Below are 15,763 nucleotides of genomic sequence, written 5' to 3'. Positions count from 1 at the left end.
TGCTGGCAGCCATTTTACTTACCTCTTACTGAATCTGGTGTAGAGTGTCTGATGCTGCTCATTTCCTGCACGCCCTCTTATGGCCAGACTGGTGTACATCATCCGTGTGAGACAGGTTGCAGTCTCAGTATTGTGATGTCATTATTTAAAGGGCCTCTGTTCAGTATGCTTTGCCCTTGCGTTGTCTCAGACCTGTTTGTGAGTTCCTGTTCCAGTGTATTACCTGGCTGTCTGACGTCTCTCCTGGTTCCTGACTCGGCTCGTCGGACTACTCGCTTTGGCTCCTGACTCGGCTCGTCTGGCTACCAGCTCTGGCTTTGACTTCTGGCTTGTTATTTGACTTGTGGACTTTTTATTATTTCTTTGTTATTAATAAAGGTGTGATTATTTTTGCACTTCTTGTCTCAGTCTGATTCCTGGCACCCTGACATTATGCAAGGGCCATGAATCCTGATGGTGCTAATAATCCACCTTTACCTACCATAATTTCTAGGATGGATGAACAGGATCACAGCTTGCATCAATTTGCACTAGCCCTGCAAACCCTGCTGACTCGCACTGCACATTTAGACCAGAGTGTCCCACAAGTTATGGCTGCTCCTGTTTCCGCTGCTGCACCTAGTCCTACCAGGAGCATGTTCGGTTCTGCACCTCTACCTCAGCGATATGGAGGCGATCCTATTCAGTGCAGAGGGTTTTTGAACCAGGTTGGCATTTATTTTGAGATGTTACCTCAGGCGTTTCCCTCTGACAGAGCTAAGGTGGGATTTCTCATTTTGTTACTCTATGACACAGCTCTTGCCTGGGCTAATCCATTGTGGGAGACTAATAAACCTGTGATTACAAATTACCCTGAATTTGTGGCCTCCTTTCGAAGGGTATTTGATGTTCCGGCTCGCTCCTCCTCTGCTGCTAAATGACTCATTTCCATTCAGCAAGGTACGAGATCTGTTGCTCAGTATGCCATTGAGTTCCGTACGCTTGCCGCAGAGGTAGGTTGGAACAATGAAGCCCTTGTTGACGCCTTCTTTCATGGGCTCTCTGATGCGATTAAAGATAAAGTTGCTGCCAGAGATTTACCAGAGGATCTCAAGGCTTTGGTGTATTTTTTAATCCTAATTGGCATCAGACTAAGTGAGAGGTCCTCTTTCAAGGAGCGCTTGCGGAAGCCTCTTGTTATGTTGTCTCCTACGTGTTCGTTCCACCCATGCCTCCCTCTCCTCCCATGCCTCCTGGTCCCGAGTCACCAGGTACTGCTGAGCCGATGCAGTTCGGATTCACGCATCTCTTCGCGCCGGAGAGGGCCTTTAGGAGGAGGGAGGGTCTCTGCCTCTATTGTGGGTTACACGGCCACCTTTTAATGTCTTGTCCTACACAGCTGGGAAACGCTCGCACCTAAGGTCCTGTTGGGGACAGACCTTGGGTGCTTTATCCTTGTCCCCGGAACCACTAAAGGAGAAACCTTTGGTCACAGTTGTCCTTTCCTGGGTGTACTCCCCCATAGTCACCCAGGCTCTTGTTGACTCCGGTGCTGCGGGCTATTTCATTGACAGTGCTTTTGTATCAAAGCACTCCATTCCTGTATTGCCTCGGTCTGTTCAGCTTGCAATTGAGGCCATTGATGGCAGGCCCCTTCAGCCCGCACACATTACTGACAAAACCGCTCCGTTATCCATGGCTTTTGAAACCCTCCAGTTCCAGGTGATAAACTCTCTGAATTTTCCGGTTGTTCTGGGTTATCCCTGGCTCCAAAAGCACAATCCCTGTCTCGATTGGCGCAGGTCCGAAATTTTGTCATGGTCCCCAGAATGTATCTCCACTTGTCTTCGGAAACCAGTCAAAGCCTTGTGCACTTCTTCGGTATCTCAATTGCCAGAGGAGTACCGAGAGTTCCTAGACGTTTTTGACAAGGTGCGTGCCGGTACTTTTCCTCCTAACCGACCTTACGATTGTGCCATAGACCTGCAACCTGAAGCCATTCCTCCTCGGGGCCGGGTTTACCCTCTGTCTGTTGCAGAGAATTGTGCTATGGAGGAGTATGTTGCGATGCTCTGTCGCAGGGGATCATCCGCAAACCCTGCTCTCCTGCAGGGGCTGGCATCTTCTTTGTGAAGAAAAAGGGTGGCGAGTTAAGACCATGTATCGATTATAGGGGTCTTAATCGTCTTACCATTAAGAATGCTTACCCTATTCCACTCATTATGGAACTCTTTAACTGCCTCAAGGGAGCTACGGTCTTTTCTAAACTTGATTTAAGAGGAGCATACAATCTCGTTAGGATTAAGGAGGGCCACGAATGGAAAACAGCATTTAACACCAGGAGCAGGCATTATGAGTATCTTGTGATGCCCTGTGGCCTATGTAATGCTCCAGCTGTTTTCCAGGGATTTATTAATGATATCCTATGAGATATGTTGCAACAGTGTGTTATCGTGTACTCAGATGATATCCTCATACACTCACCCACCCTTGAGGCTCATCATTCTGATATTACATGGGTACTTCAGAGATTACGTGAGAACGGCCTGTTTTGTAAACTCGAGAAATGTGAGTTCCATCAGTCTCAAGTAACCTTCCTAGGTTATGTAATCTCCATTGCAGGGTTCTCCATGGATCCTGACAAGTTGTCTGCAGTCCTGCAGTGGCCTCGCCCAGTTGGTCTTTGCTCTATTCAATGTTTTTTGGGCTTTGCCAATTACTATAGGAAGTTTTTTTTAAAAAATTCTTCCTTGGTCAAACCTATCACTGACATGACCCGTAAGGAGAATGATCCACTCCATAGGTCACCTACTGCCAATAAGGCTTTTGAGAGTCTTAAGACTGCCTTTGCTGCCGCTCCAGTTCTGGCTCATCCTAACCCTGTCCTGCCTTTCATTCTTGAGGTTGATGCGTCTGAGACTGGAGTAGGAGCCCTCTTGTCTCAAAGTCCTACACCTGACGGTTCCTTGCATCCGTGAGGTTTCTTCTCTAAAAAATTGTCTCTGGCGGAGTGCAATTATGAAATTGGCGACAAGGATTTAATGGCAGTAATTTTGGCACTCAAGAAATGGAGGCACCTTCTCAAGGGTACTAGCGTAATAGTGCTCATTCTTACTGACCACAAGAATATGACTTATCTATCCGAAGCAGAACGTTTTTTGCCCCGACAGGCCAGATGGGCACTATTTTTGTCTCGGTTTAATTATGTGGTCTCCTACCTGCCTGGTAGTAAGAATGTTAGGGCTGATGCCTTCTCTCGACGATTTTCGGCTCTTTCCAAGGAGGAGTCTGTACCTATTCCAGTTATACCTCCTGGCCATTTTCTTGCTGCCATACGTACTAATTTGACTTCTCCCTTGGGGGAGGAGATTCTGACTGCACAGACCAATACACCTCCTGAGAAACCTAGTGGTAAGTGCTTTGTTCCTGAGAATCTTCAAACTAAACTATTGCAGACTTGCCACTATCCTAAAGCCGCAGGTCACCTGGGCAAGAACCAAATGATTTGGTCTGTCACTCGATAATTCTGGTGGCCAGGTCTTCGTATGTTGCCTCCTGCTCAGTCTGTGCACAGAATAAGACTCCTCGACGTCTTCCTGTGGGTCTTCTTCAACCTTTTGCTAATGGTGAGCATCCTTGGACACATTTTTCCATGGACTTCATTGTCAAGCTCCCTGTTTCCAATGGCAATACTGTTATCCTAATGGTGGTTGACCGTTTTTCTAAAATGTCACATTGCATTCCCTTGAAGAAGCTGCCTACCGCTCAGGAACTTGCTTCAATTTTTGCCCAGGAGGTCTTCCGTTTACATGGGTTACCCAAGCAGATAGTCTCGGACCGGGGTAGCCAGTTTGTCTCCAGATTTTGGCGTTCCTTTTGTGCTCAAATGGGGATCCAGCTTTTATTCTCCTTGGCATATCACCCTCAATCCAATGGGGCTGCGGAACGATCTAATCAAGCTCTGGAACAGTTCCTCCGTTGCTATGTCTCAGATCACCACAATAATTAGTCTGAACTGTTACCTTGGGCAGAGTTCGCTTGTAATAGTGCTATTAATGCCTCCTCCCAGTTATCCCCGTTCATGGCGAATTATGGGTTTCAACCATCCTTGTTGCCCAATTCATTCATGTCTCAGGTTATTCCGGCTTTGGAGGAGCATCTCCTGCAACTCCAATCCATGTGGGTGCAGATTCAGGATGGCCTTCATCGTTCTATGCAGCGCCAAAAGTTCCAGACTGATCGTAGGCGTCTGCCCGTGCCTTCCTACTAGGTTGGTGAGAGGGTTTGGCTGTCCTCCCGCAAGTTGAACCTTCGGGTGCCTTCCAATAAACTGGCTCCCTGTTATGTTGGTCCTTTTTGAATACTCCGACGGGTCAATCCTGTGGCCTACGCTTTTGACCTTCCTCCTGCAATGCACATCTCCAATGTTTTTCATGTCTCCCGCTTGAAACCATTGTTTTGTAATCGGTTTACCACTGTGTTGCCTCGTCCTATCTCTGTTGACAACCATAAAGAATATGAGGTCAGCAGCATTATTGACTCTCGTATGTCCAGGGACCTTGTATAGTATTTGGTCCGGAGGAGCGTTCATGGGTTCCCTCCTCTGATGTTCATGCTCCCGCCATCCTCCGTGCCTTCCATGCCCGTTTCCCCAATATGCCTTTTGTCCTCTCGCGGGGGAGGGGTTGTTGAGGGGAAGGTACTGTCAGGGTTTTTTCCCTGCTTTATTTGCCATGTGCTGCTGGCAGCCATTTTACTTACCTCTTACTGAATCTGGTGCAGAGTGTCTGATGCTGCTCATTTCCTGCACGCCCTCTTATAGCCGGACATCCGTGTGAGACAGGTTGCAGTCTCAGTATTGTGATGTCATCACTTATTGTTTAAAGGGCCTCTGTTCAGTATGCTTTGCCCTTGCGTAGTCTCAGACCTGTTTGTGAGTTCCTGTGTATTACCTGGCTCTATGACGTCCCTCCTGGTTCCTGACTCAACTCGTCTGACTACTCGCTTTGGCTCCTGACTCGGCTCGTCTGACTACCAGCTCTGGCTTTGACTCCTGGGGCCCGATCCAATATGCAGCGAAGCCCGCAAAAGCCGGCGACGCTGAATTTTGCGCGGGTTTGGTATCCTATATACGGTGTAACCTAGAAGTTACCCTCGTATGTTTCTGCCTTCGCCCGTAGTTTTTTGGGCCATAGACAGGTATACCAAACCCGCGCAGTTTGGTATCCAATATACAGCGTAAGGACTTGCGTGGCAAAAATAGAGAAATCTTACTCCATTTTCACCTCGCCACAAAATGCAGCCGTAGTAAGCCTTATGCTGTGTTTTGGAGCCCCGTAACTCCCTAAACTACCTGCCAAATAAAACCTAACACCCAACGCATGCGCAATGTCTATCTACCTGTCAACCGCGAACTGCTAAATAAAACCAAACACCTAACGCATGCGCAATGTCTATCTACCTGTCAACCGCAATCCCCCGCTGCAATCCCTAATAAAGTATTTAACCCCTAAACCACCGCTCCCGGACCCCGCATCCACCTACATTAAATGTATAACCCCCTAATGTGATCCTCCTACACCGTCTCCACCTACATTACATACCCCCTAATGTGAGCCCCTTACACCGCCGCCATCTACATTACATACCCCCTAATGTGAGCTCCTACCCCGCCGCCAGCTATATTAAATTATTAACCCCTAATCTAATCCCCCTACACCGCCGCCAGCTATATTAAATTATTAACCCCTAATCTAATCCCCCTACACCGCCGCCAGCTATATTAAAATTATTAACCCCTGATCTAATCCCCCTACACTGCCGCCAGCTATATTAAAATTATTAACCCCTAATTTAATCCCCCTACACTGCCGCCAGCTATATTAAATACATTAACCCCTAATCTAATCCCCCTAAAGTAATCACCTCTATTACCAGCCCTTAAAAGGGCCTTTTGCGTGACATTGCCCCAAAGTAACAGCTCTATTGCCAGCCCTTAAAAGGGCTTTTTGCGGGGCATTTCCCCAAAGTAATCAGCTCTTTTACCAGCCCTTAAAATAGCTTTTTGTGGGGCATTGTCACAAAGTAATCAGCTCTTTTGCATCTAATCTAAATACCCCTACACCACTGCCAGCTATAATAAATGTATTACCCCCTAATCTAATCCCCCTACACCACCGCCACCTATATTAAATACATTAACCCCTAATCTAATCCCCCAATCTAATCCCCCTACATATTTATTATTTATTATTATTTTTAATTATATTAGGGTTAATATAGTTAATATAGTTATTATATTATATATATTAACTATATTAACCCTAATTATATTAGGGTTGATATAGTTAATATCGTTATTATATTATATATATATTAAGTATAATAACCCTATCTAACTCTAACACCCCTAACTAAATTCTTATTAAAATAAATCTAATTAATATTAATATTATTAATTAAAATATTCCTATTTAAATCTAAATACTTACCTATAAAATAAACCTTAAGATAGCTACAATGTAATTAATAATTACATTGTAGCTATTTTAGGGTTTATATTTATTTTACAGGTAACTTGGTATTTATTTTAACTAGGTATAATAGCTATTAAATAGTTAATAACTATTTAATAGCTACCTTGTTAAAATAATTACCAATTTACCTGTAAAATAAATCCTAACCTAAGTTACAAATACACCTACACTATCAATAAATTAAATAAACTACAAATATCTAAACTAAAATACAATTAAATAAACTAAACTAAATTACAAAAAAACCCCCCACTAAATTACAAAAAATAAAAAAAGATTACAAGAATTTTAAGCTAATTACACCTATTCTAAGCCCCCTAATAAAATAACAAAGCCCCCCAAAATAAAAAGATTTCCCTACCCTAAACTAAATTACAAAAGTTAACAGCTCTATTACCAGCCCTTAAAAGGGCTTTTTGCGGGGCATGCCCCAAAAAAATCAGCTCTTTTGCCTGTTCCGATCAGCCAATAGAATGCGAGCTCAATATGATTGGCTAATTGGATCAGCCAATCGGATTGAACTTGAATCTGATTGGCTGATTGAATCAGCCAATCAGATTTTGTTACCTTAATTCCGATTGGCTGATAGAATCCTATCAGCCAATTGGAATTCGACGGACGCCATCTTGGATGACGTCATTTAAACGAAACTTCATTCGTCGTTCAGTCGTCGGGCCAGATGGATGTTCCGCGTCGGAGGGCTGAAGAAAGAAGATTGAAGATGCCGCTTGGAAGAAAACTTCGCCCCGATGGAGGACCTCTTCTTTGCCGCTTGGATGAAGACATCGCCGGATGGAAGACTTCTTCTTTGCCGCTTGGATGAAGACATTGTCGGATGGAAGACTTCTTCTTTGCCGCTTGGATGAAGACATCGCCCGGATTGGATGAAGAGTGCAGCCCGGCTGGATGAAGACGACTCAAGGTAGGGAGATCTTCTGGGGCTTAGTGTTAGGTTTTTTAAGGGGGGTTTGGGTGGGTCTAGAGTAGGGTTATGTGGGTGGTGGGTTGTAATGTTGGGGGGTGGTATTGTGTTTTTTTTTACAGGCAAAAGAGCTGATTTCTTTGGGGCATGCCCCGCAAAAAGCCCTTTTAAGGGCTGGTAATAGAGCTGTTAACTTTTGTAATTTAGTTTAGGGATTTTTTTTTATTTTGGGGGCTTTGTTATTTTATTAGGGGGCTTAGAATAGGTGTAATTAGCTTAAAATTCTTGTAATCTTTTTTTATTTTTTGTAATTTAGTGGGGGGTTTTTTGTAATTTAGTTTAGTTTATTTAATTGTATTTTAGTTTAGATATTTGTAGTTTATTTAATTTATTGATAGTGTAGGTGTATTTGTAACTTAGGTTAGGATTTATTTTAAAGGGAAATTGGTAATTATTTTAGCTAGGTAGCTATTAAATAGTTATTAACTATTTAATAGCTATTGTACCTAGTTAAAATAAATACCAAGTTACCTGTAAAATAAATATAAACCCTAAAATAGCTACAATGTAATTATTAATTATATTGTAGCTATCTTAGGGTTTATTTTATAGGTAAGTATTTAGATTTAAATAGGAATATTTTAATTAATAATATTAATTAGATTTATTTTAATAAGAATTTAGTTAGGGGTGTTAGAGTTAGATAGGGTTATTATACTTAATATATATATATAATATAATAACGATATTAACTATATTAACCCTAATATAATTAGGGTTAATATAGTTAATATATATAATATAATAACTATATTAACTATATTAACCCTAATATAATTAGGGTTAATATAGGTGGCGGCGGTATAGGGGGATTAGATTAGGGGGTAATATATTTATTATAGGTGGCGGCGGTGTAGGGGGATTTAGATTAAATGAAAAAAAGAGCTGATTACTTTGTGACAAAGCCCCGCAAAAAGCCCTTTTAAGGGCTGGTAAAAGAGCTGATTACTTTAGGGCAATGGCCCGCAAAAAGCCCTTTTAAGGGCTTGCAATTGAGATGTTTACTTTGGGGTAATGCCACACAAAAAGCCCTTTTCAGGGCTATTTGTAGGGTTAGACTTAGGTTTAGTGGTAGGGATAGTTTAGTATTTTAGGGGTTAATTAATTTAATATAGGTGGCGGCGGTATAGGTGGATTAGATTATGGGTTAATTAATTTAATATAGTTGGCGGCTGTGTAGGGGGATTAAATTAGGGGTTAATAATTTAATATAGCTGGCGGCAGGGTAGGGGGATTAGATTAGGGGTTAATAATTTTAATATAGCTGGAGGCAGGGTAGGAGCTCACATTAGGGGGTAGGTAATATAGCTGGCGGCGGGATAGGGGCTCACATTAGGGGGTAGTTAATGTAGCTGGCGGCGGGGTAGGAGCTCACGTTAGGGGGTAGATAATGTAGGTGGCGGCGGGGTAGGAACTCACATTAGGGGGTAGTTAATGTAGGTGGCGGCGGGGTCCGGGAGAGGTGGTTTAGGGGTTAATAACTTTATTAGGTGGCGGCGGGGTCTGGGAGCGGCGGTTTAGGGGTTAATAACTTTATTAGGTGGCGGCGGGGTCCGGGAGCGGCGGTTTAGGGGTTAATACATTTATTATTATTAGGAGAGTGAGGGGGGATAGCGGATAGAGGGTTAGACATGTCGGGTTATGTTTGGGAGGCGTGTTAGACAGTACGGGAGATTTAATAACTTAGTCAGGTTTTGTAGGCGCCGGCAGTTTCTAAAGTGCCGTAAGTCACTGGCAACTCCAGAAATTTGTACTTACACAGATTTCTGGACATCGCTGGTTTATCAGACTTACGGCACTTTACCATCTGATGGCGCCGTATATGGGATAGCTCGAGTTGCGAGCTGAAACTACAGGCAGCGCAGGTTCCCTCGCTTGCTCCGCAAACTACGATCTATATCGGATCGCGCCCCTGGCTTGTTATTTGACTTGTGGATTTTTTATTATTTCTTTGTTATTAATAAAGGTGTGATTATTTTTGCACTTCTGACACTTTACCAGGAGATATAGTGCACAACTTTAGAGTCAGTTGACAAGATCTATCTAACCTAGAGAGATAAAATAGGTATGACTATACAACTGACACTAGCTCACTTAGCAGTATTGAAAATGTCAGCCTTGCACATTATTCAAAGGATGGATCTTCTACAACAATAACTTTGTCTCATATCCTCTACAATCCTGGACCTTAACAGCTGAACAGACCACATCAAGTGCTGTGAGCTCTAAAACTCAATTCAAAGCTGAATTTTTCTTGTCAACAATGAAGGAAATTCATCTCTTGTCACTTATGATGGAGTGGTATAGCTGAAGAGTGCACATTAATAGCAAGCCTAAGGTTTGAGATTAAATATTGATCTTTTCATACCTTGCTAGTAAACTGTAGCGTTCTCTTTGGAGCTACAATAAATTATATTAGCTGAACTTTTCTTACCAGCAGTTTAAGGAATTTCAGACACCTCTGTGCCCTTCATTCTTCACAGTATGGGTCTTGTACTCATCTATTGGAGGCTACAGATTCTTGTATTTCTTGTGTATGCTTATATTTTTGGTTCTGTCCTTTAAAATAAATATTTATTAGCCTATAGAATTGCCTACCTGTGTTGCAAGTGGGAACCACTTGAGTGCATACAGCATTTTTAAATAGATTTTTCCTAGATTACTGCACAGCCATTATGCAAGGAAAAAATAATGAGGTTTTTCTCATGTTTGCCTTCTCTAAACAAGGCAAAAGGCCTATGCTTCTCTTTACACCATAAATTACATCATTTATAGGCCTTCATAGTCTATTTCTTATTTACCAAGCTTTTAAAGCAATGCAGAACTTCTTTATATTGCCCCTACATCTTATATGGGTGGATAGGTCTATATCTGTAATATTTCATCTTTATTTATGGAAAGAGCAGAGCCTCTTGCCTTTTGTTCCACTAATTTGAAATTCCACAGCAAGAATATTGAGAGCCTAACCACCTGTTGCAATATGTGCTGCAGATTAGATGTTCCTTACCCATCAATTCACTTTTGGTGCCAACATTGATCACTACCTGTAGATGTTTCATACACAATGTGAAGAACATCAGGTTTTGTGCTCAAATTACTCGAAATTGAAAATCTCCACCTTTTGTTCAAACATTACTTGATGTAGGAATCTATAGTTTCAAATACCATTTTTTGTCTTGTTTAAAAGACCTCCATCTTAAAATAAAATATGAAACAATTCACCACCTTTATAGGACACTGACATCCAAATCAGTTGCATGTCCTTTTGGTGATTTATTGCTAGCAGTAAGAAGAACCTATTACATGTATTTCAAACCTTCCCCAGGCTGATTCTGACTTAGTATCTTTGTACCTTTCCAGCGCTAGTTTTAACAACAAGGCAACCTATGCAGCTACCTGGACCTCATTTAAGAATGTTCCTTACTTAATAAATATATATATATATATATATATATATATATATATATATATACACACACTCAGTTGTTTTCTTTGTAAGATTGTGTGAAGCCATAGCTTAAAGGGACATTAAACACTAAACAAATGCTAGATAGAATTATGCATTCAAAGAAAAGATTAGTCTGAGTATAATATGAAGATTTTTTAAAGTTTAATTAGCTGTTTAAATATTGACAAAATAAGTATAAAATGTTAGTGTCTATAAAACAATGGAAGCTGCCATGTTGCAACTTAGGTTACCTTCTCTGCTGTGGCTATTTATAGACAGTTCTAAATAGGTCACTGAGTGAGCAGCTAATGGCTGTGTGTAATATAACAGTGTTCTGTGCTTCCATTTCTAACAGGAACTGAATAGCTCATAATTTCAGAATGGAATTACAGGAAAAGGGGACAAAATAAATAATGAAAGTATATTGCAAAGGTTATTTTATATATTTGATTTATCATTTTATATTACCATCTCAAAGTGTTTAATGTTCCTTTAACACCTGCAGTGCCTTAAAATTTAGACTTGGCACCCTTCCTACAGTGCCCTCCACTAATATTGGCATCCTCTGTAAATATCAGCAAAAAGGCTGTGAAAAATTGTCTTTATTGTTTAACCTTTTGTTCAAAACATATACACAAATACTCTGATCTCGTGGATATCAAACAATTGCAAACACAACAAAAAAAATCTTTGTTATAGTCAATACTTTGTGCTACCTTCCTTTGCCAAGATAACAGCCCTGAGTCTTCTCCTGTAATGCCTGAGGATGTTGGAGAATACACGACAAAGGATCTGAGACCATTCCTCCATACAGAATCTCTCCAGATCCTTCAAATTTCGTGGTCAATGCTGGTGGACTCTCCTCTTCAGTTCACCCCACAGGTTTTCTATGGGGTTCAAGTCAGGGGACTGGGGTGGCCATGCCAGAACCTTGATTTTGTGGTCAGTAAACCATTTTTGTGTTGATTTTGCTGTATGTTTTGGATCATTGTCCTGCTGGAAGATCCAATCACGGCCCATCTTAAGCTTTCTGGCAGAGGCAGTCAGGTGTTCATTTAATATCTGTTGATGCCTCTGGCAGAAAAACAGCCCCAAAACATTAAAGAGCCACCATCATATTTAACCATAGACATGAGGTAATTTTTCATATGGCTACATCTCTGTGTGCTCCAAACCCACCTCTGGTGTTTATTTCCAAAAAGCTATTTTTTTGTTTCATCTGACCATAGAACCCGATCCTGTTTGAAGTTCCAGTAGTGTCTGGCAAACTGAAGATGCTTGAGTTTGTATTTTGGATGACAGTAGAGACTTTTTTTCAAAATCTGATGTAGGTGACGTTGGATTGTATTTTTGGAGACTTTCTGAACCCAAGACGCAACTAACTTCTGCAATTCTCCAGCTGTGATCCTTCGGAGATATTTTGGCCACTCAACCATCCTCTTCACAGTGTGTTGAGACAATATAGACACATGTACCCTTCAAGGTTGATTCATAACATTTCCAGTTGACTGGAACTTCTTAATTATTGTGCTGATAGTGGAAATGGGTATTTTCAATGCTTTTGCTATTTTCTTATAGCCACTTCCCATTTTGAGAAGCTCAACAACCGTTTGACGCACATCACAGCTATATTCCTTGGTCTTACCCATTGTGATCAATAACTACTGGAATTTAGCCTATGTGTTACCTCATATTTATACCCTTGTGAAACAGGAAGTCATGGTTGAACAATTTCATGTTCCTAGTCATGCAGGTGTACTAAAAAATGTAAAATAACAATGGGAATATACTTCATATATATTTTTCTCTGATGAATTTATAGGGGTGCCAATAATTGTGACACTGTAAATATATAATGCATATTTACATTTGTATGCACTTAATTATTGTGTCATTGAGCCATCATTCTGGTGTCATAGGGACAGTATAGTAGTAGATTATGTGATACATTGTGGGATTGGTTTGGTATCTAGCCCAGGGCCCTCTAAATGTCTTTGTCTGACTCTAAACCCTTCATCATGTACATCTTTTTCAATCAATGGGATTTTTTTGTAGAGGTTGGAAAATTTTGAGTGAGGATGGGCTTTCTAAAGAATTCTTTGTACTGATGCAGAATTAAAAGTAGTCATCACTCATTAAATTAATTAACGAGGACTGATTTTTGCTTAGATTAGACTCGCTCAGTGAACATGGAGGTCATGTACAACAAACAATGTTTCATTCATAAGTTTAGAGATGAAGCAACCACTTCCTGGTCCACCTCTATCCCTGGATGAGATGTTGCCATAGGGACATATGACAGTACCCTGTAGCATTACATGGTATAGGGAACAATGTTTCTAATGTGAGGTGGCTCAAGGTATCATTGCTGTAGACAGAAGAGAATGAATAGGGCCTTTTAAAGTTGCATCAATTAATTAGTACCACTGGTGCCTTCTCTGAGTAAAGGTTGCCTAAAATGGATGCCAAACTTCATTGTAAGAATAAAATGCAAATAGCTTATTTTTTTTACATCTTGATATATGGTTGTAGTTCCTTTTAATTAATTGTATAGCATACTGGTGGCACTAATGTGACTTATGTAAGAAGTCAGCACTTTCTAGGTGGTTTACATATAGAGGAAAATATGGAGGAAATATGGCGTTAAGGTAACTATGCCAGTACATGACCCATTGGTATTATGGACAAGCAAGTGCCCATATGAAATGTGATACTTCTAAAAGTGTTCTAGAGTATAACTGCCTTCATCAACTAAGTTTAAGACCTCCTTACAAAACTGAAGATATCTATCAAACCTTTTGGTTCATAATATATATTGATTTCATAGGGTGTTTAACATGCATGTTGCTTCTATCTTTAAATAGGAATCTGCTTCCAAGTGTATTTCTGTCCAAGAATGGTTATATGGTAGTGACTATGGAGAGGACAGTGAATTAATTTCCCCCAAAATTGCTCATGCTCAATGAATCTAGCTAATAGTCCCTTTGAATTTGTCTTATTTTTTTATTTCCATAATTAGTGATTTGCATTAATTTTGATTGCCTACCCTCCAAGTAAAATAATGATAAATCCAATGTAACTATGTTAAAAGGGGACATTCCTTTCATACATATACTGCCCAGAGCCCTAGACCTAGACAACTTAATGCCCTCAGTGGATTTGAGAAACTATTTTCTGTAGCTGTCTGGCATTCTATAATTGGGGTTTCTTTCTATATAGTCTATCTTCTCTTTATGATAGATAGATATATCTATCTATATTGAGAGAATGAATATATATATATATATATATATCTTGCTATCTGTAAATTAGGTCTTGCTGTAAATAAGTCTTGTATATCTGCATGCAGCTGAGAATTCTATGTGTCATGAGTCCTTTTCTGTGAATGAGGTCTGTCTGTGTATCTTGTGTCTCTAACTGATGTGTTCCTGTCTATTTGCTTGAAACTTATATGATTCTCTCACTCTGCAGGCCGGCGTAAGTGAAGAAACTTTCACATAAAGGAATGAAGTAAACATACAGAGAGTCTCTTTTCTTCAACAAAAAATGCACGTGGGCCACATTTGAACATTACTTTGTGCCACATAGCCTGCCCTTTATTGCAGACTCTTCATGTCTTAGGACTGAATAACAATGGACTCCCTCCAATCTGTGGGACCTGGGAGCAGAGGATTCTCACTGAGCGTGGGGATAGCATATATACTGATTTAGGCTAGGATGACAGTTATATTGTTTTTCATAAAATTGCAATATCTGGATTAGACGGTGGAGGGTCAGCACTTTTTCTCTACTTTAAGGCTGCAAAGCTCCAAGATCTACTGTAATGTTTAAAAAAACAAAACATTTCTTTCTGTACATCTTTTGCATTCTGATTGTCATTTCATACATTCACAAAGTTTTCATGGAGAAAAGTTACTAAAACAAAACAAATCATTCCCTGCTTGCTTAATATTGTCAAGGCTTCTTCTAGTTACATAAAAAAACACAAGAACGACTACAAGATGTGTACTTCCACTAAGTACAAGGGGCTCTCTACATTCTCATAAATAAGCCTGGCTCATTTTCTCCCAGTGTAGGCCTGATACTGGTGCAAGGCTTCAGCACATTGAAGATACATATTAGTATGTGATGCAACCATGAAATGAAAACAGCTTGTTATTGCAAGACATACAATACTGCTTCCAAATGGTGATTGTGGCTAACAGAAAATGGTGCGCTGTAAGAAGAACTTCAAACTGCCTCCAGCTGTGGCTTGGCAAGGCAAAATAGAACAAATCTGATTGGATATTCTCTTTTTAACCATTTTCTTCCTTTTATGAAGCCAGCCAAATCTGGATTAAGAAACATACTTGGAGCACAGAAGATCCTTTGGGAAGTTAATGAAATATCATCAATACTAAGAAATTGTGAACTATGTTCATTTATAAAGAACTTTTATTGCATTGCCCTAATAAATTTGATTTGGTAATCACATTTGTATAGTTTACCATTTTATACAATGTAACATACTTTTAATTACCTTATATTCAATGCTATAATCTAATCATTGCAAAACAGCATGAAAGTGGTGTTCAACTGGAAAAAAAAAAGAAGTTTTTTTCTATGAAAGTGTCTACTCCGCCTGTATCCTCTTAAAGGACCACTCAATGCAGTCATTTGCATAATTAACAAGTGCATAATAGAAACACAAGGCAATAATAACACCTACTCAGAATTTCAAATAAGCAGTAGATTATTTTTTTTTCTGACAAATTAATTTTTCCCCTCCATTTTCAGGGCCTCTGTATCATGTGACAAGACATCAGCCAATTAGACAAG

General features: G+C 40.3%; 1 protein-coding gene across 1 annotated transcript in view; it reads left to right on the top strand.

Moving 5' to 3' along the window:
- NKAIN4 (sodium/potassium transporting ATPase interacting 4) overlaps positions 1-15,418 on the top strand; it is a 114,274-nt gene extending 98,856 nt beyond the window's left edge. The window contains exon 7 of the mRNA XM_053693119.1: positions 14,417-15,418. Within this exon, the coding sequence (XP_053549094.1) occupies positions 14,417-14,426 (10 nt within the window). The 3' untranslated portion in view covers positions 14,427-15,418. The remainder of the gene's footprint in view (positions 1-14,416) is intronic.
- The last annotated feature ends 345 nt before the right edge of the window (positions 15,419-15,763 follow it).

Source organism: Bombina bombina, chromosome 1 (assembly GCF_027579735.1).
Source record: "Bombina bombina isolate aBomBom1 chromosome 1, aBomBom1.pri, whole genome shotgun sequence".
In the NCBI taxonomy this organism is placed as follows: Eukaryota; Metazoa; Chordata; class Amphibia; order Anura; family Bombinatoridae; genus Bombina; species Bombina bombina.
The sequence above is the reverse complement of the archived record's forward strand: the minus strand, read 5'-3'. Positions and strand labels throughout refer to the sequence as shown.